Source organism: Triturus cristatus, chromosome 7, assembly GCF_964204655.1.
Source record: "Triturus cristatus chromosome 7, aTriCri1.1, whole genome shotgun sequence".
Classification (NCBI taxonomy): Eukaryota; Metazoa; Chordata; class Amphibia; order Caudata; family Salamandridae; genus Triturus; species Triturus cristatus.
In genome coordinates, this window is record NC_140590.1 from 1,584,415,185 (window position 1) to 1,584,437,222 (window position 22,038).

The window sequence follows — 22,038 nt, forward strand, 5'->3', positions numbered from 1 at the left end:
TGGGGCGATTTTCCAAAACTTGTTCTGACTCAAATGCATTACGTTGCAATGCCAATTTGAACATTATTCTTTATGGATCGCTTTTGGACTGCCCTTTACCTTAAATTAACAAAATTTGCTTCAACCAAGATTTGGTCTGTGTTTAAAAATACACTTAAAAAGGTACTAACATTTTTCGAAATCAATACAGTGTTCAAAAATTGCAAGTGCAGCATAGCAGGACGACATCTTCTAAGGCCAAGAGTTCTCAGCAAGGGAATTAGCCATAATTTGCGATGTGCAGTATAATATTTACAAAACAAAACGGTGTGCATCGTTGATTGTTCGGACGTTTCGTCACAGGGGCACACCGTTAAACGCTCATCCCAATTATGACTTTTAGGGAAGGCTACAAGCCTATGGAAAATATTCAATCTGAATCGTGCCAACAAGAAGCGCTCAAATTGTGTCTCGACGTAAGGCAGATATGGTTCCATTTCCAAGGTAGTCATTACTGCCAAGGAATGTTGAACTCCGCCCACTAATTAATTTGCCCGCACAGGTGGGGAATTAGCCGCGCGCGGGTGGAGCGGCAACGGTCGGACGGCTTCCGGCCGTCATGAGCACACGACTACCGTGACTCATGACGGCCAGAGCCGTCCTGAGCATGGATGTGGTTAATGGAGGTTTTTTTTTTACAATAGGTTTTTGTATGGAGGGAAAATGTGTTTTTGTTTTTTTTGGAGGTAGTTGGGCACTTTGCTCGCCTCACCACTTCGAAATGTCACCAGCCACTCCTGGCAAATACACCTATAAATTGTAATCATTTCAATAACATAAACTGTGATTTACGACCAAAAAATATATGCATTTTCATTTCAGTTACGTCACAGAGTAGTACTCACGCTCAAGGGCTTAATTAAATGGTAAAAAAATCGCATATTTTTAAATTTGCATTTGCAATTAGCATTTGAGAGAAAATGTTGATATGCTTCCTTACGGCACTAAAAATAACTTTAGAGGGAAGATTGTTAGCAGCTGTGCTCAGAGAGAAGTCGTGGCTGATCCTCTCAGCGACTCTGCGCTGCCTACACGTTAGGAATGACACGGGCCTTTTCAGTTCTGAGCTCCCGCCCACGCGCGGTGGCTACTGTGTGATATGCTTTGTGGTCCAGGGATGACACCAAACTCCAGGAGATAAAAGACAAAGAGGACAGGGCTTAAGACGCGTAGTACAAACAGTTGTGAGTACATCCATTTACTGCTTTGCAAACAACCACGTATTAGCATTCTGAGAGTTGTAGTGAGTAAAGAGAAAAATGTGGCGCAGTCAGAAAATCAAATACTGGAGGGCATATTTACAAGCCCTTTCGCCTCCGGTGCATCACTTTTTATGTGATAAAAAGTGACGCACTAACAGCATAAGGGGCTTGTAAATAAGCCTCTGGGGGGCATATTTACATTCCCCTAGCACCTCCAGAACGTCTTTTTTTGAGGCTCCGGTGGCACTGGGTGCGGGCCCATATTTACAAGGCCATGCAAAGCCACTTTGCGTTGCTTTACACGGCCTTGTAAATATGGCTCTATTTCATGCAGTACTCTACGTCATGGGTGTTGCTGTGGGTGTTCCCCCGCAACACCCACTGCCCCAGATTTGCAAGGATTAAAGAATCTGAGGTAATGCCAAAAAGTAACGCCTTTTCAGGGGAGGCATTGCTGCACACATAGAAGGAGCAAAACACCATTAATGATTGTTTTTGTTCAGGAAGGTGTTCCTTCAAACACACTCATCCCTGCAACACAGGCACCCTTGAATGATGGTGCAGGGGTGCCTGCGGTGGTGCACGGCTCCTGTTTATGTGCTGATGCAGGGGAGACCACAGGGGTGCACCGTATTCTTGTACATACAGCACATGCGGAAAAGCGGAGAACACTTATGAATATTTTTTTTAATTTGCTGGATGGGTGGGGGTATGATAAGTGATGGATGAGCAGGGGTGGGAAGGGGCAACATGGAAAACAAGGGGGGCTGAGTAAAATGAAGGTGGAACCAGGATAAGGGGTAGAGAGAAAGAAAATCCATGCTCTCCATCGGAGTATCTAAAGTAACAAAAAAAGTAGTTATGTGACTAGAAGCAATGTTAGCATTGGATGGCTACAAGCCAACCAATCTGAACACTGTGAGACCTAAATAGCCCTGGGCGTGGCAAACACATGGATGGGAGGGAAGCCATTGATTGAAGAGGAGACAACTGAGATTGACACCAAAACCATCAAATCATCAGCAATGGGCTGATACTAAGCCCACTCTATGTAAACTGGAAACAATTAGTCTGGCCAACTGACAGCTAAAGTTATTGGTAGCAGAGACCTAATGAAAGGCTGCCACCACAAAGACAATAAACTTTATTTGAGCATGGGATCAAAAATACAACATACATATATATGATGGCTATTTCAGTAAATCATTTAAAATTCTTCCCAGCCATGTTTTGATTGTAGGAGAGTTTTGAGTTACTAAAATAATCATGGGAGTGTGGTAAGTAAGTAAGTAAAAGTTTATTGTTTCTGATTAATTAAAACCATTACAAAAGTTCATATTAGATACACATTTCATTAATTAAAAAATGTTTTAAAAGAAGAGAAAGAGAGATCTTAATTGTTAAGAAAATGCAATAATTATAAGATAAAAGTTAAAGAAATGTCCATAATTCCTTAATGGGAGTGTGTACATTTACCTGATTCTTAATCCACTGACCATGCTTCTATTTACATTGTAAGGGCACACAAGGGTCGTCTTGACTCCATCCACTCTTTTCGCTTTCAGCTGATGACTGAGAGATTCATGAAATCCAACTGTGGCAAATTTACTGGCACAATAATCCTGCATAAAAAAAACAAAGATTTAGCTGGTTGCCAGAAAGTGTGACTGAGAAAAGCGTCAATGTGGGGTGCCTGATGTGAAGACCTGGGCCTTGCCCAATTGTTCAGGAGCCGTGGACTATTCAGGGTGTATATCCATCAACTGTGAAATAAATGTTTGCTTGATAAAAGTGGTCTTTTAATTGAAATGAATTATGTCCTTAAACTAAGCTAAGGCAAGTCCCAAAGAATACAGCTAGAGCCCAAATTACGTTATTGGGGGAATAATGTATTTTTAGGTCTGGCCTAGTGGAAGCTTTAGTGTCACAGCAGTTTCATGTTTTCCAAAAAATACATATAAAAAATACATAATATGCATATATAAAGATATACCTACATGGGCTCTCTGTCAGCCCCTTTATTCCACTAGTCTCTTGTAATGTCCGTCACATCTTGCTTCCACCACCACAGCATGGGGCAAAGGGTAAGCACACTTCAACCATTGGTTCTATTCAGCATTTGCTCGTGCATATGTGTACATCTTCCTAAAAAGTAGCCCTTTATATCTTGAAGGCTGATCCTGAGCTGAGCTCGCCATTCATTTGCCTGCATTTAATTTTTTTAATATTTATTTTTGTCATGGGTAATTTTTTATTCACTCTTTTTTGCAAACATGTGCACACCACCTTTATAGGGCTGCATTTTACAGTTTTAATGGCTAGTGATTTATATATATATTTTGTTTAAACAGACTTGAAAAAGTTAGACCTACTGGCTTTTTTCAGTGATTATTATTTATTTGGGATGTAGTACAATTACCACAAACACTGATTTGTTCGGTTTCCAGATGCTGTTAAGCTACCCAGCCATTACTTGAATCCTCATTTTCACAGTGTGAAGAATTTCACGTGTTTAGTGTGAATGGCTAGATTCGTTGCATAAGTTGTATAAGTGCTTCTTTGTTTTTTACCTCTTCGAAGGTCTGGAGCCTGTGATGCTGTGTTGCTTAATCTTCATGTGCTGCAGTTGCAATGGGCATACAGTTTCTATCCTGTTATACTTGCACTTCTGTCATGATTGTGACTTGCTGGGTTAGGCCTGTTGGTGTTCCACTCTGGTAATATTTGCATTAAACTTTGACACTCAAAATGGCCGCCATGTGTTCACATCTGAAGCAAACACTGCCCGTCAGCAATTTTCCAAGTGCACGAGAGGAAATATGGTTATGTTCGTTCTCGTTACCTGAACTGGTCTCATGATGTCACTGGTAAAACACTGTTCACAGTGCACTGCTGGCCATTGCCTGTTTTGCCTTTAAAGTTAATTTAAAAAAAGAAAATTTTAGTATTTTGTTGTGTTGACTCCAATTTATATCACTTTAGCCTCGAAAGAGAAATAAAATATATTTAATTATCTTTTTTTGTGTTGGACCGCATTTCCACTCCTTTCGAAAAGTGAAGACATCAGGGGAAACCTCTAAATTTGAAATGGTATTTTTTACATTTATTTCAGCAATTAATTTAGCAAGGAAATAAAAGATGCCACCTTTCTCGAGCCACCCACAGTAAACATGTTCACAGCATAATATAAGCGCTATTTAAAGCTCCTGGGAACCTATTTCATTGGATAGATAAACATAATAGATGTCAGTTGATCAGGATTGGTCCTCAAGGTGCTAACCACTCCAGACAGCACAGTTATCTGTTCCCTGTTTGTTACCTAGAGACTTCAGGAACCAAGTGGAGATAAGTACAGGGTTTAGGGTCATATTATCAAGGGTCTAATGTCCGCTTTTTTGGCTTAAAAATCCAAAAAAGCGGAGATAATGTTTTCACCCTATTTACAAGGCAGTGCTAACATGCATTAGCGCATGTTAGCAGCCTTTTTACCGACGCCTCGCTTTGCATCTCTAATGAGATGCAAAGTGGGCGTTTCCCACTAACAACACGGGAATCAAGGAGGTACAGCACTACTCCCTATCAACATGCTGGCCCAGGACACCAATACCTACGTTAGAATGCGCGCTAACCACGGATAACGCCGGTAGCTAACGTCTGCTAAAAAGCAGACTTAGCTATACATATCATGGGAGGTGGATTCTATGGCTGAATCCACATCTCCCTATTAGCAAGGTCTGCCTTATCGCTTCCGTTGTATTGCCGGATTTCCAGCGATGTGCGTGGATTTCACCGCTATCGCCGGATTTAATAACGCCGTGGAGATATGCGTTGTAAATAACGTGATATCCCGCCGATTAAATCCGGCGATAGCCTGCGTTATGCTAATCCGCGCTAAACCCGTTCAGCGATGTTTATCGCTATTCTTTGTTGATATGCCCCTTAGTTCGTGAAGAACAAGGTAATAAATAAGTAGTCCATACGCAGCCTTTCCTCATGCATCAGATGCCCAACGATGATTGAGCAACTGATGCGGGACACAAGTAACTTAAAAGGAAACATAGCAAATGGAATGTATTTACTTTTGACAAGTGAGCTCTCTCCGCAGAGCAGGAGCTCGCTCGCTCATAACAATTTCTTAAAGGTACCACGCAAGCCATACATTACTGCAGTGTCTTATGGTACAACACTATCCCTTTTTTGAAGAAACAAAGCTTAATAATTCATATGAAAAAGATGTAAAATAGAAATATCTAAAATAAGTATTACTACACAATATTAACAGCTCTACAGCTATTATTATTTTGGGAAGATATTAATCCTTAAATTTTGAAGGCAGGTATTGCGTACTGCTCTGGTGTTACTGGACATAATGCAATCATTCAATTGTTCAAGATCAATGACTGTACCAGGTTTCCTTTGTGTAAGTAACAAATCATTTGCATTACCAATCTGAGATGACCCTTGACTGTCAGTCGAATGCTCTTGAGTTTCTTTTCAATCAAGTGCTTTCAAGAAAGGAATTGTTGCCATCATAGCCTCGCACAGCTTGAAGTTTGGCTGCCTGCACCTGGGTGGTCTTGACCAGATCTCTCTTATTCCACCAGCCTTTGTCTTGTATAAGTACTGAGCCTTTTAGAAGCTCTTTCAACACAGACTGATTTTCAAAATTTTGATAAATTTCGATAAACCTTTCTTGACCTTCATCTGATTTCGGATCAAAACCCAAGCCCCTGCTTTCAATGTTCATTCTTTGACATGGTGTGTTTTGTAAAACTGACTTTGCATTGCTTCAACTCTGGATGCAGTAATCTGCAAGTCAGGTGAGCTCTTTTTGCTTACCTCTCTCACCCAGTCAGGATAAACTGAGGCCCTTGGAAATCTTTTGCATAACACCAAAAATGGGGACATACCTTTTGTTCTGTGCTGAGTTACTAGATATGGCCAAACTTTCTCCTGGAGAAAGGTTTTGACCTCAAGACCCATGGTCAAGGCTGTTTGCACACCCTCTTTTAGGAACGTATTCATGCGTTCAATGTATTGCCAGAAGGTGAGTTAAGTGCAACTCTGAGATGAAAAATGTGAAACCTCTCAATTATCTCCTTCATGCGCTCTGATGTGAAGTGGGTGCCGTTGTCTGGAACAATTTCTTTGGGTGCTCCTTTTACATAACAATTTCTTTTTAAAAATGTGATTATAGCATCAGTGTTGTGAACAGGAGTAAAAACCAAAATACACCCATTTTGAAAAATAATCAATTAAAACCATCATGTGTCTTATGTTAATAGTCAATAACTCAAATGGACCCGCAAAATCAAGTGCCACTTTTTGCCTAGCTTCTTCTGGTAGAGGGACCCTATGAATAGGTGACTCATGTACTTTCCAGTGCTAATCATATACCAAGCAGGTGGTGCAATTATCAATAAACTTAGAAACTTGAGCTTCCAATGAAGGCCACCATTAACATTGTTCTATATATCTGCCTGTGCTACTGACCCCTAAATGGCCCTTGGTGTCTCCTAAATAATATAATCTCTGATAATCACAGAAGACACAGCAAAATTACATTAACAGCGCGGTCTGAACCACACGTGCCATAAAAATGCAAGCGTTACTACGCTTGCCTTTACCACGCATATGCCTTTACCACACATATGCCTTTACCACGCATATATCTTTACCACACATGCCTTTTAAATGATTTCCATTGTAAAGGTGGTAAAGGCTTATATGTGGTAAAGGAAGTCAGCCATCTAGACTTAGAGCAAATGGGCAGGGGGTGGGATGTGTTGGAGACTTCCTGCTTAGTTCCTTTGGCAGGGTTGGGGTTGGGGTAGTTTTCAGGGCGGGAGGCCGGGTTTTAGGTCTCAGGACTGGGGGGCTTGGGGTAGTTTTTAGGGCTGGGGGCCGGGTGTATGGCTTAGGTTGGAAGGCTGGGTTGTTTTTAGGGTTTGGGGTAGTTTTTAGGGCTGGGTCAGGTTTTTGGGCTCAGGGTCGGGGGCTGAGGTCAGGGTAGTTTTAAGGGCTGGGTTTTAGGGCTCAGGGCGGGGGTCTTGGGTGTAACCATTACCACTCATTTACCTTTACTAATCATGCCGTAGCAACGAAATTCGTTGTAAAGGCATGTGTGGTAAAGGCATGCATGGTGAAGACGCAGTTGTGGTAAAGGCTACGTTGTCGAGTCATGCGAAGTAATCGCATTGTAGTTGCATCATAAAACTGAGGCGCACACATCATTACATTCAAGGATCTCTTCAACAACTGATAGGTCCTCTGAAATCTGACAAATGGTCTCAAAGAGGCCTTAACAATCACGACCAATCGTGATCATGCTTTCCCTGAGCCATTCTGGTCAACAGGTGCAGCAATGGTTTGTGATCTGTGTATGGATCAAAATGGGAACCCCAAATGAAATTCTTGAACCTTTCCACCGCCCAACAGCATGCCAATGCCTCTCGCTCAATGGTGCGGTAATTGGCTTCTGCACTACTGAGACAGCGAGAGACAAAGGCAATTGTGTTTTCTTTGTCCTGATATAACTGTGAAAACACAGTCCCCAATCCAACCACACTCTTTAAATTTACTGAAAACTGTTTCAAGAGTGTGATTATGTTTAGGTAAAGATTTTGCAAAAATCAGCACATCATCTTGAAATGCTCCTATCCCACTCACACCCTTCAATATGTTATGCATGAGGAGCTGAAATACACTAGCTGCTGAAGCCAATCCAAAAGGGATTTACAAAGGTGATTAACTCTTGGGACCTTTCATATAATGGGATCTGGTGGTGAGCTTATTTGAGGTCCAAAATTGTGAAATATTTAGGGGCATATTTACAATGAAAGTGGTGAAGTGCAGCGTTAAGCCAAGAAGGCTAACCCTGCGCTTCGTCACTTTTGAAATGCAGGGATATGCCGTATTCACAAGAATGCGGCACACCCCTGCATTTCTATCTACGCTGGTGCCAAATTTAGCTGCCTAGTACCAATGCAGACACTCTTGCACCCTAGTGCAAGGGTGCCTGCGTTGAGGGAACAATTGTTTATGTGCAGGAAGTTGTCTCTTCCAGCACATAAACAATCATCAATGGCGATTTGTAACTTCTATGTGTGCTGTATTGTGCAGCACACATAGAAGTTGCAAGTCATTATTTTGCTGATTGTTTATGTGCAGAAAGGGATACCTTCCTGCACATAAACAATCATACATGGCAATTTGTTATTTCTATATGTGCTGCACAATGCAGCACGCATAAAAACAGCAAAAAGATTTCTCCTCGTTTTGCTATGTTAGACTGGGTTATCCTTGGTCTTAATTTTGGCGCTGCCCCATATTTATGCCACCCTTGTAAATATGGGGCAGCATCCAAATCAATGGGTTTTGCAGTGGTACTCACACCGCACCACCTATTGCCCACCCCTTTCATGCTAAGTATAGCATGAAAGGGTGCCTTATTTACAAGGCGGCGTTAAGCGACGTTAAGTGGCTTAATGCAGACTTGTAAATAAGGCTAAGCCCCTTTCGTCACAAGAACATCAATAAAAGTGACATTCATGTGGCAATAGGGGTTTGTAAATATGCCCCTTAGAGTTTTCAATATTGGCAAGTAAGTCTTGAACCTTGGGCAGAGGATGGCAATCAATCCTGTTGAGACTGCGCTGATCGCCACACAACTGAATCTCACCATTCTTTTTATGCACAATTACAATGGGATTTGCCCATTCCTATGAGTCAGCGGGTTTGGTAATGTCATCACCAATTAACTTCTCTAATAGCTTATTCAATTAAACTCTAACACTTGAGGGGACAGATCTGGTTTTGTGTGTAACAAGTATAGCATGCCCCTTCAACTTAACTGTGTGCACATATTTCCGAATGAGCCCAATCTTACCAGAACAAAATCCAGGAAATCTTTTAACAAAATCTTCAGTGGGATTCAAATCATCAGTAATAAGTGAAGATACATTTGCTACCCTGACTTGTGAATCAGCACCAGGCACAAGCATAAGACTAAGTTTTGCAAGATCCTGCCAACCAACTATATTTCTACCCTGGACTGCAACATAGATTTTAGTTGACATTAACCTGCCAGGACAAGACACAGTGTCTATGAAGAACCCAACCATAATGATATCCTGATTACCATAAGCTTCAGGATGCATTTCTGTTGTGCTGAGGATAACATTAGCCCCCCCCCCCCACTGTTGGTAAAATAAAGTATGAAAGTAATAGGTACACCTGAGTCACACATCATGTTAAGAGTTATTTTGGAACCTAGAGCTACCTGACATAAAGGTTCCTTAATTTTGTTTGTAGACAAGGAGTCAATATTCAGATTCAGAACCATATTTGTTAGATGCACAGGACAGTCCCTTTCATTTAAGACAACACTGTGTACTTTAACGTGATGTTTACCAGATTTGCATACACTGTGAAAGTGACCTAATTTCTTGCACTTATTTCATCGTTTACCTATTGCTGGACAGTGCATATAATCGCTTAAATGGGATTTATATCCGCACCTGAAACAAAAAGTGTTAGTATTATGTTGAACATTCTTTAAGACTTTGCCCTTAAATTGTACAGAATCAACATGTCCAGAATACCCCACAGCATTTAAAATTGGAGAAGATGTCTGAGTAGATTCCTGAGCCATCATGCGACTGGAGTTGCGATACTTTTGGCAAGATGTTGGAAAATGCCCCTCTTTGAAGGGTCAACCCAAACATTTTGCCTTTTACCTCCTGTTTTTGGTGATTCTTTTTGCTGGCTTTAGGACTCTGAGCACTTTACCACTGATAACCCGTGCTAAAGTGCATGTACTCTCTTCCTTAAACATGGTGACATTGGTGTATATCTGTTTGGCATGTATGATTTACTAGTAAGTCCCTTGTAAAGTGTTATAGCATATACACAGGCACTGATTGTGCCACCCACATAAGTAGCCTTTCAAACCTGTCTCAGGCCTGCCGTTGCAGGGCCTGTGTATACGGTTTTCCACCAATTAAACCTACTTGCCAAGCCTTAAACCCCCCTTTTATTGTATATAAGTCACCCCTAAGGTAGGCCCTAAGTAACCCTATGGGCAGAGTGGCATGTAATTAAAAGGTAGGACATGTGTGTTTAATCTCTACATGTCCTGGTAGTAACAACCCCCACAAATTCATTTTTCATTACTGTGAGGCCTACCCCATTCATACATTAGCATTGGAAATTCCTTAATACATTTATAAGTTGCAATTCCGGATTAGAGAGGAGTAGATCTTTCATGTTTCATATCTTTGGAGTGGTAATGATAAATCCTCCTCTGTGGTGAAGTTGGATTTAACATTACTGTTTTAGAAATGGAACTTTTAGAAAGTGGACATTTCTCTACACTTACTGCTCTGTGTGCCTGACAGCCTGTCTCCAATACCCGTCTGAGGTGGGTGACAGCTACACTTTGTATATTCCCACTAGACAACCACAACACATGAAGAATAGGTGTGCCTGAGTGCCCATCTACATACATCTGCATTCTGAAGGTCGTACCTGGCCAGGATGAAAAGGAGGTGCTAACACTTCACATGAATAGGCAGTGTACAGTCCCCACGCGAAGGGTGATTACCCCCCACAGACAGCCAGATGGGTTGAAAGGGATACTTGTGCACTTCAGAGAGTTGCTTTGAACTCACCTCCACATCAAATGCACTTTTAGGTATGAGTACTGGTCTCTGATCCACAAAAATCAGACACTACTGGACTTGTAACTGAAGCTCTGCCAGAGGAACTGCTGTGCTGATAAAGGACTCAACTGGACTGCTGATCTGGAAGGCTTGCTTTTACGTTAGTTGCTCTGCAGCTCTCTGACTTTGCTGAAAGACAGCTGGACTTTGCCTTCTTTCTCCAAGGGCTTGCTGTCTTGCATCCTGTTGCTTGAGACTCAGGGATACCAAAGTCTCCACCCCTGCTCCTGTGCCTGGTTCACTGGAAGTGGAACAAGATACTAAACTGACGCTGGATGATGTTAAGCCTTGCAAAGCCTCACAGCGCAATCTCTTGGACCCAATTGTGGACGACGCAAAGCCTTGCCGCACCACCGCTTGGAACCCTTGCCGGACGACACAAAGCACATACTGCGCCCCAGGATCCAAGGTACTGTATTTAATGGGTCGAAGTGGGTCCCTGTAGCCAGTCCGTGCTCAGTTGTGGTCAGCCTGAACTTGTGACTTTGTCCCAGTCCGGCGTGACCAGATAAATCCCATTGGCGTTTATTGCTTCTAAGCGCTAGAACTCTTTTTATTCTTTAAAAATTCATATCTTGACTTCTACTTGGATTCTTGTTGTTTTGATCATGTTTTGTTCAGAATATAATAATCTATTTTTCTAAATCTATGTGGAATCTTTGTTGGTGTATTCATTGTGTTACTGTGCGTTGCACAAATTCTTTACATACTACGTCTTTAGATAAGCATGGCTGTTCTGTGTGAAGCTACCAGAGGGTGAGCACAGGCTACTTCATAGTGTGTACTCAGCTTACCCTGCCTAGAATGGTGGTTCCTGTCTGGCCTGGCTGTATACCTCAGCCAACCAGGAATCCCAGTTCCAACACCAGATCAACAACCTCTTACAATGAAGGGTCTCTGCAACTGAGTAGCCTTTCTTGTTTATTTTTTTTAAAGTAGCTGTACACAAACTGATCTCAAATGTATATGTCAATCGACACTCCAAATTGCATGTAGCAGCTAATTCCCTTAATGTTGATATGAATTCTGTGTTTCTTCTTGAAAAATATTAATCTCTCCAATAGAACTCTAGGTTGTTATGATAATTTGACTCTACTTCTTGTAATTGCTTCTGCGTACTCATTAGAATTTGCGGATTGTCTAGCTGTGGTGAATAAGTATGTCCAAGTTCACTTGAGCAAATTCAAACAAAAGCTCTCAAGTTATAAAGAAAGGTTGCTGTAAACTTGACCTATCCAAAGCAATTCAGCACTGACATTAAAATATGAGCGTATTGGCACAACAACGATAATTAAAGTGGAAATAGATCTGACAAGCAAAGTTAATGCCAGGAGGACAGATGCACATGCAGCTAAATATTTACTTGTAGGACATGCATGTAGGACAGGCATGTAAACTGTAATTATATCAAGTGCATACATGAGCGTGCTGGCTCGGTGGCTCACCCCTGTTGATGAGGAAGTGGAGCACACAGAGCCGAAATTAGGAAGTGGGTGGAGTTGCGCTCGAAATAGCCCAAAAGTAGCTTTGGGATGTGAAAGTACAGGAGAAGCACTCACCGGGGAGTGGCTTTGATGACTGAAATGATACCAATGATAGTGTGGGTTATCCAGAGTACGCTGTAGTTTCCGAATTCTCAAAAGTCCTGGGGCAAGGTACAAGCCCCTATCGCCACCACCACATCACTTATATCGACTTAACGTGGCTTAACGCTGCCTTGTAAATAAGTCCCCCTTTCACGCTATGGTTAGCGTGAAAGGGGTGGGCAGTGGGTGTTGCAGTGGGTGTTCCACCACAACACTCATTCAGTTTGACGCTGCCCCCAATGTGCAAGGGTGGCGTACATAGGAGGCAGCGCCAAAATTAAGACCAGGTCAAACATGGTCTTAAGTTGACGAAACGAGGAGAAATGCATTATTTTTTCTCATTTTTGTTTTTTCCATGTGCTGCCTTGTGCAGCACACATGGAAAAAGCAAAATGCCATAGTTTGTTTATGTACAGGAAGGTGTCCATTCCTGAACATAAACAAACCTTTAAAATAAATGCCACTTTGTGACTTTCATGTGTGCTGCATGAAGCAGCACACATGACAGTGACAGAATCGCATTTTTGGATTGTTTATGTGTAGGAAGGGACACCTTCCTACACATACACAATCCTCCCCTGCACGCAAACACCCTTGCACTATGGTGCAAGGGTGCCTGCTTTGACGCTAATATCTTAAACTAAGCACCATCGTGTGGGCAAATGCAAGGCTGCACAACATTCTTGTAAATATGGTGCAGCCTAGTGTTTCAGAAGTGGCGGAGAGAGGCGTTAACGCCTCCCTCCGCCACTTCATTGTACATATGGCCCTAAAAGTTCTTGATAAATCGTCACCAAATGTTACATAGAGACTTTGAGAGCCAAGCAGAGATTTTGTGAAGGTCAAGGTAATAAATAAGGAGCCCAGAAGCAGCCTGTCCTCATGCATAGGACGCCCAACGACAAATGAGCATCGGATGCAAGACGCTAGCACGGGCCATAAAGCAATAACTTAAAAGAAAGCATAGCAACCAGAATGCATTTGTTTTTTAAATCTGAGCTCGCTCTGCAAAGCAGGAGCTCACTAGCTCATGAAAGGTTCTTAAAGTTACTGCGCACTTCATACATTACTGCAATGTCTTATGGTACAACACTGTTGCACCAGCACACACAGTTGGCACCAGAACAGTTGGAACTCCTATCTTATTCCTCAGACTCATAAATGAACCTTGCTTTCAGTGTCCAGAGCAAGTGAGAAGGAGCCCTCAAATGAAGCAGTTAGGACTCCTTTGCAGTCAGCTCCAAACTAAATCTCTAAGGAATGTCAAGGTGCTGAGAAACTTGGGAGTAGGTCAGTTTATGTGAGATTTAGGGTCAGTGACTTTAAACCTTGAAAAAGGACCTAATCAACTTAGAGATTTTTCCTTATAGCTGTGCCAGGCAGTGCCAAGTTTGAGGAGAAGTAATCCCTGACTCATTCTTTAGGAAGAAGAAGAGGTGGCGCTACTTGCCTCAGTGTCCTACCCGGACTGTAAACTTGCCCATCAGTACTAGCAGATCATCTTTCTAATGTACCGCCACTGCCCAGCAGAGGGTTCCTTGCCTGCTGTTGGTGCCTATCCAGCTGCTGCTTGTAGCCTTAAGATCAGAGCACTATGTTTGGAAGCTGTGGAGTCCCAGAAAAGACAAGTGAGAATCTGAAGATCTAACAGGAAACATCTTGAGGCTGAAAGCAGCTCAAACCCCTTTTTCCATCTGACATTTGAGAGGTGTAGCAGTGACACATATCTGTTGGCCCTGGCTGTATGTCAAAGGAAAACATGTAAGCGTGGTGTCAAAGACTGTTCTAGTACTAGTTTTGCAGGATACAATAATCTACTAAACTGCATTTCCATCTCTGCAGAACTCAATCGACATAAAGCTTTAGAGTAGATCTGTTGGATAGTGTGACTTCTTGGAATAATACTTGCACTATGGCCTGATATCAGCTTTTCCTCTCTAGCTCTGGTCTACTGAAGACTGCTGTAAAGCTGATCCATGACCAGTTAAGCCCTTCCGCCACAGCCAGTGACTGCCACCCAATGAAGAGATCCAGGAGGCTTTAAACCACTGGCCACCGTAGGTATCTGACAAGGTATTTTTTGTTTTGGTAGAGAGACGCCCTCTTTAAGATTTTTCAGTTGACATAGGTGTTTCCCTCTGATGCATTCCCACTTTTTTCTCTGTAAACACTCCCTTAGCTTCTCTGACTTTGTGGAGTCCCCTAGGTACATGAGCCAACTATTGAATACCTCTACAAGTGAAGGTAACATTTTCCACACATTCAAATCCCTAACTCCAGGCCAAACCCGTGGAGACATCGCACCCTCCAACCTGGGTGAGGCAAAGACAGAGACTCCCTGCATGGATGGAGGTAATGCTCAGATCTGTCTTAATAGGAAGGGTTGTTAAAGGTCTGAGAAATCCTTAAGAGTTAGCATATGCTAAAAATTCAAAAGTAATTGCCTACAGGTCGGGCGGAACCAAGTGTGACATGTAAAGAAAAATTGGGAGTAGGCTAGTAGAATGATATATAAGTATAAATATGGTAATATGTGACATTAGAACCCTATTATGAGCCTGGTTGATGTTCGGTATGCACAGAAAGGTTCTTTGTTAGGTTTTTTTAAACAGCGTAGCTGGTAATCACTTGGCATGGATATCACAACGGGTCCCAGGATGCTTGTTTCCGGTCCAGGGATGACATGTGTCTAAACTGGGGTGGCAAAGTGAGCTAAAGAATGATGATGGATTCAAACCAGATCTGTGACTGGGGGTGAATGTCTGAAAAGTTTCAGTGCTCCGTCCATCATCTCCTTGTGTTTGCAATGGATCTCACAGATTTTGGTATGCCTTTAATTCAATTAAAAACAAAATGGCTGCTGAGTTGAGCGAGATGGTTTCTCAGTATATGTCAAATAAATACGTGAGGAGAAAATAAATGTGTGTTTGTTTCTTAATATAAAGTTATGAAAAATAACACAAGATGGCGGCCCATTTTTGCTGCGCATCATGTGCTACTGTTAATTTCTGAGGAGCACTCTAGTCTTTTAACTTGTGCAAATACCCCTGTGAATCAGGCAATATGCATTTAATGATTTATTCATGGTTGGTACTGACCTCTACTCCAGCCGCAGCAATTAATCCAAGATAACTGGCAATGGTCACAATGTGCCCGTGGTTCATCTCTATCATTTTTGGAAGGAATGCCTTGACAGTCTGCAAAAGAAATGGGTACATCATACTGAAATGTTGAACTTTGGACAGCAAAAATAAACTTGCCATTTAAAAAAAAAGCATTTTGTTGAGTAAACAAACCAGTCAAAATCTACTTCCTGTTCGACTATCATGCTCAGCTCAACACCCTGGCTTTCTAAATGGGAATTGACTGCTCCATCCACCAGTGAGTCAAATCATTGCTGAGGCTGGTTCTGGAGGTCTGGACCTCCAGCACTTACCTAATCTCTGTGACATTCCGTGTCCCTCAAGACTCTATCCTCCCTCCAATGATCTTCAACCTAGAGATGTAGCAGCATCTGGTAACCGCCCTACCCCTTAAGAAAGTCAATATTCATAAGCCCGGCAATGACACAATGCTGGGATATAACTCGACTGAAGAATTGACGTAAGACCATTTAAGCCTCAATATGTATGGCTTACTGCAAGCTGAACTCCAACTGATGGTGCTTGTTGTCATTGTTGACACTAGCTAGCAATTCCAAATACAGAAATAGCTTGGTGATATGAACCTGGATGATCTATACTACTTGTCTACTGTATCAAATCATTGGCCTTGCACATTGATTTCAACCTCAGCTTCGCAATTCATACTTGGCATAAGAGTAAAACTGTCTGCCATCAACTGGCCCTGATTTCCAAAGTGAAGGCATTCCCTGGGAGGGCAATTTCTGAACAGTCATCCAAGCTCCGTATTGTCCCACTTTGAAGGTGGCAATGCGCTACTCGCTGTGATCCCAGAGACCTATCTGACTAATTTGAAGATTGTTCTACATGCAGCATCACACCTCATCAAAAGACAGCGTACCCCCAATACTCAGAAACCTCTATGACTTCCCCTTCTGCCCACATCACATTTAAGATCTGTTGCATAACATACAAAGCAGTACACCATGGCAGCCATTGTACCAGACATCAAAAATCAATATCACCAGATGACTAACCAATGCTACACAAGAGAAGTTGCAGAAGCACTTCCAGACTCACATTCAGAAAAGAGAAAACTTGATCCAGGTAATCTCATGCTATTCAGCAAAGGTATGAAATTGCATATCTGTCTAAATCTGCAAGCACTATCTCTCATCCACGCAGGAAAGACTTATTTCGTAACAACTGATAACCCATCCTTCCACTTAATGATCTAGAAGAGAATGATCTCCTCGCTTTCTTCCACCATCTCTACCACCACTTTTTCCCCCTCCTTCTCTGCCATGCCTCTACCTCTTATAAGATTGTGCTCTTTTGCTATGTAGCTCTGATTGCACTATATAAAACCAGACACTTACACAATTTTAGTACATCTTGTTTTAAGAAAAAAAACGTCTTCCCACCGCCTACCTTTCCTGCGTCCCAATCTCTCACCTTGTGGATCCTTCGACAAATCAACAGAAATGAAAGAAAACGATTGCCTTCTACCAATATATGTCTTCAGTATATTGCCTGTTGGGTATGCAGGGATAGTGCAGTGCAGATCTTTACAAATAGCTTGAGTATTTGCAAATGTGGCAGGCAGTAAATCTCAATTTTCGTTTCTCATAAAGAATAAGCAAGGGCCCCAAATCTGTAAAACCCCACTCCCCCTTCCAGTGAGTCGTGTTATCCAGTGGGAGCATGGTCCATACTTTAGCTAGCCACATAATTTCCACCAGATGATGTTCTTTCTATCACATATTTATTGTTGTTAATTTAATATTGTTGTTAATATCCCAAATGCCTACTGAGTACATCTCCCTCGAACTCTAAACGCCCTAGTCCCACTTCCCATAAAAGGAATATTTGTTAATGTAGGCACGTGTTTTATTCGGAAACCTCAACAGGAAGCAGTTTAAAGTTTTTAAAAAACCTATTTAGGTAAATCATTAAATCATACTGAAGGAAAAATAGAGGTCTAACAGCATCAATTTACTTATGGTAATGTTCAGTCTGGAAACTTTGGAAACTCTCATGCTCTTGGAGAATTATCAGAAGTGAGGCCTTGGACTCATTTAGGAAGAATATTACATCATCAATAAATAAGCTCACTTAATGATCCTCCCCTTCAACCGCTATGTCTTGTATGCCCTTGTTAGCCTTTCTACAGGCCTACAGAGAGTCCATCACCAATATAAAGAGGCAATATCCCTACTTCATGCCCCTTCGGTGTGTCTCCTCAGTTAATTTGCTATTCGCCATTCTGCAACAAGGTCCCTATAAGAGGCGTAGCTTGCCAAGATCCTTTGCCACACATATGACAGACCCCCTCCTGACACTGCGGGATAAGGGGGTGCATGATGGGATAGAGCTGGACAATGAGGATTGGCGAGTAGCAGTGTCCTCCCCTAAAGAGGTGGCTATCCCAGCACGCCTGCAACTGGTTCAGCTTAAGATCCTTCATAGAATCTACATAACGGGGCCCAGGTTAATGCGTATGGGGTGGTTTGACACCGGAGAATGTAGAAGGCGCTGTGGCCTTACCGGAACGTTCATACACACTATTTGGGAATGCACACATATCAGCTCTTACTGGCTCCCGATACACGATACAATCAACGAGGTATTGCGTGTTTGCCTCCATCTGGAGGTGAGGCGATGCCTCCTAAATATCTGGGAGCCCACAGACTTAAACACTTCCCAGACGCAATGGGCCACTCTAGGGTTCATGTTGGTAAAAAGAAACATTGCCCAACTCTGGGGAGCAGCACACTCACCCACATTAGAAGCCTAGGAAAGACACCTTGATTGGTGCATGTTTAGGGAAAAAACAGTATATTTGGCAAGGGGTTGCCCTAAGAAGTGGTCTCGCATTTGGAGCCCGTGGAATACTTATAGAGGAGAGATCTGTACACCACCTCGGAGTATCGAACATGACAACCCTATTTCCCCGTAATGTTCCTCTCTTGTGTAATGACTGTATATACTTCCATCCATATATATTGTAATGTATAAGCTGTCAGGTCCTCTGTATTCTAAACCGATGTCTGTTTAATAAAAAGATTTACAAAAACAAAAAGATCCTTTGACACATATTACAATTTGTCCTTTATTTAATTAGTGCTTTATTAAGCACTTTGTTTCTATGTGGGATCAAAAAACAGTTTGGCAATTAGCAAGAGTGGCACTACTAGTCCTCCAGAAGACCAGCTTTATATATATAAGATGCAGACATTTCCTAGTGTTATCACTGCCCTGCCTATTCTGAACAAATTCTACTTTGTTTGGATTTACAAAGTATAGAAGGACAGCTTCTAATCTTGTTGTTTTGCATTTGGTGACAGTTTTTGCACACAAATAAGTGCTATGTGTCTGGAAGAAGGGTATTACTCTGGTTCATGCCCGTATGGGAATTATTGTTAATTTAGCTTTAACAGTGGAGGAGGGTTGGAAATGAAAAACCTTTGCATGATATTACCTCAGATTTTTTCCTTCTGTTGCAGATCTTGTTTTTGTTGGCCATAGAACTCTGTGTGCTTTATCCCTGTTAACCAGAGGTGAAGGGCTTTTGCTCTCCTTTTTAAATATGGTAAAATTGGCATACACTAAATTGGCGCATTTAATTTACTTATAAGTTCCTAGTATATTGTGCTACCTGTCCTGAGGGCCTGCATGTTAAATGCTACTAGTGGGCTGCAGCACTGATTGTGCCACCCACTGCAATAGCCCTGTGAAGCATGTCTCCAGACCTGCCACTGCAGTTTATAAACTCCAAATTTGACCTGTCAAAATCATCCTTTTGACAGGCCCAATCCTTCCGTTTTAATATCTATAAATCAGTCCTTAGGTATTGGTCATTGCCCAAGGCAGGGTGCATGGTATGTAAAAGTGGAACATGTAGAAATTAATGTTTTACATGTCCTGGCACAGTGAAGAATGACCAAAGTAATTTTCTCTGTTGCAAAATTGGCTCACCCACAGGTAAACACTGGATTATATTGTAACAGCTTTTAATGCTTAATTTCAGTTTGGTGCAGCTAATAAAACTGATTTAAGGGATCCTTTTAATAGTAATATAAGATCCAACTTAATGGTAAATTCAAATTTATATCAGTATTAGGGAAAGAATACTTTTAGAAAGTTTTTTGTTTCTTCGCAAACCAAAATGCCTTTCCGCCAGTGTCCAGTGTCACATGACTGCTGATGGGTCCCCGGTAGTGAGATGCGGACTGCTCCCAGACAGTGGACAAAGGGCATTGGGTGTTGGGAGGTATTTCATTCCTTGGGCAGGGTGGCCTAGGGACTGTGCCCAGTCCCTTTTTGAGATTGTAAGGATGCCTACCCTGTAACTGGCAGATGTAGCTCACACCTGGGCCTGCCTCCGTTTGTCTTCCTACTCAGGCTGGCTCCAACCCCAGTTGAAAAGGGGGCTGCCCCAACTGGGTTAGAAGGCTGTCCTCCTCCCCAAGGCTGGCATTTGGTATAAAAATGGACCCCAGAGACCTCTCCTCAGAACACTCCTGGACCTATGAAGAATCAAAAGAAGGACTGCCCTGCTGTCTAAATCCTAAAGAAAGCCTGGACCTGTTTGCCTTGACCCCCAGAATTGACTCCAAGGGTCAGTTGGCTGACCTCCTGTGTGAGCTACAGAGACACAGCACGTTTCCAGATGCCTTTTCCTGCAACTGCCCAGCTGACCAGTTCTAACTAGATTCACCCTGGACTTTGGTGCTGTCCATTGTTGGAATGAGTCCTAACACCCAAGTTGTGACTCTCAGGGCCTATGGTGTTAGAGTATAAAAAAAAGCAGGGTAAAAAGGCAGGCCTCAAGCAGCGCAGCAGCCCTCTGGGAAACAAGGCAAGCAACAAGCAGCGGGGCAGTCCTCTGGCAGCATCAGGGCAGTCCTCTGAGCAAAAAGGCAGGCATCAAGCAGCAGGGCAGCCCTCTGGGAAACAAGGCAAGCAACAAGCAGCGGGGCAGTCCTCTGGCAGCATCAGGGCAGTCCTCTGAGCAAAAAGGCAGGCATCAAGCAGCGCAGCAGCCCTCTGGGAAACAAGGCAAGCAACAAGCAGCGGGGCAGTCCTCTGGCAGCATCAGGGCAGTCCTCTGAGCAAAAAGGCAGGCATCAAGCAGCAGGGCAGCCCTCTGGGAATCAAGTCAGTCCTTCTTTCTTTTCTGCAGATCCAGGAGTGTGCTGAAGAGGGGCTCAGGGAGTCCAATATTTTTAGCTGGTGCCATTCTTAGAGATGAAGGGATTTTCTAGGCTACCCCCACATCTGATTCTAGAAAGTTCCTCCCTTCCCCTGCCAAGGCTCCAAGACGTCCCGAAGAAGTCTGGATTGAGAAAAGGGTAGTGTCAGGTTACTTTGTGCGTGCTGGAGGCAAGCACTTTGAAATATAAGTGGAGCAGGGAACACCTCTGCCCCAAACCGTACTGGCAAGATGGCCCACCCTGCCCTCATCTAGTCCCGTATTGGTCACTGTCTGGGCCCAATACACATTCAAAATGGGGGAGCCATTAACAGGCCCAGGCAGCTGGAAACTCCTACAAGGCCTTAGAAACGTTTGGTCAGGAAAATGTGAACTTTCTTAAAGTGGCATTTTCAAAATTGTAATCTAAAATCCGACTTAACAATTAACGGGTATTTTAAATTACAATTCAATTGAGTCCAAACATGACATTTCCATCTGCTCCAAATCAAAAGTTAGCACTTCTTATATGTAATATGCATTTAGGTGTTTTTCGCTACCAGGACATGTAAAAATTAAGCCCACATGCCCCACTTTTTAAATACAATGCACCCTACCTATGGGCCTTTTGGGCCTACCTTCAGGAGTGGCATATATGTATTAAAAAGGAAAAATTCCGCCTGGTGAAAGGTTTATTTTGCCAGGCCAAATATGCAGTTTAAAACTGCACTGTAGGCGTCAATAGCAGCCCTGAGACATGTTTTAAAGGGCTACTATAGTGGGTGGCCTAATGAGTGCTGCAGGCCCACTAGTAGCATTTAATGCACTGACCCTGGGTACATGTAGTGTCATATGCTATGGACTTATAAGTAAATTGAATGTGCCAATCAGGTGTCCGCCAATTTTACCATATGTTAGGGAGCCAGCACAAGCACTTTATCACTGATTAGCAATAGTAAAGTGTACAGAGAACTAAACCAACAAAAATTAATTCAGAAAACAGGAGGGGTGAAGGCAGAAAGTTTGGGTGTGACCGTGGAGACAGGGCCACGTTTCTGTTGAACGAGAATTGCGTTAATATTGTGGTGTGCTGAAATAATAAGTACCACAAGACAAGTTGGAAAGCTTAAATGATTCACCTGTAGGTTGTTTTTGGGCAATACAATGGAAGCA

At 42.5% G+C, this 22,038-nt stretch overlaps 1 protein-coding gene across 1 annotated transcript in view; it reads right to left on the reverse strand.

Moving 5' to 3' along the window:
- The window catches only part of LOC146812429 (retinol dehydrogenase 10-A-like), a 90,465-nt gene that overhangs the window by 38,191 nt on the left and 30,236 nt on the right, over positions 1-22,038 (reverse strand). The window contains exons 2-3 of the mRNA XM_085614596.1: positions 15,648-15,746; positions 2,718-2,863 (exon numbers count right to left, since the gene is read on the reverse strand). Of these exons, the coding sequence (XP_085470722.1) occupies positions 2,718-2,863; positions 15,648-15,746 (245 nt within the window). The remainder of the gene's footprint in view (positions 1-2,717; positions 2,864-15,647; positions 15,747-22,038) is intronic.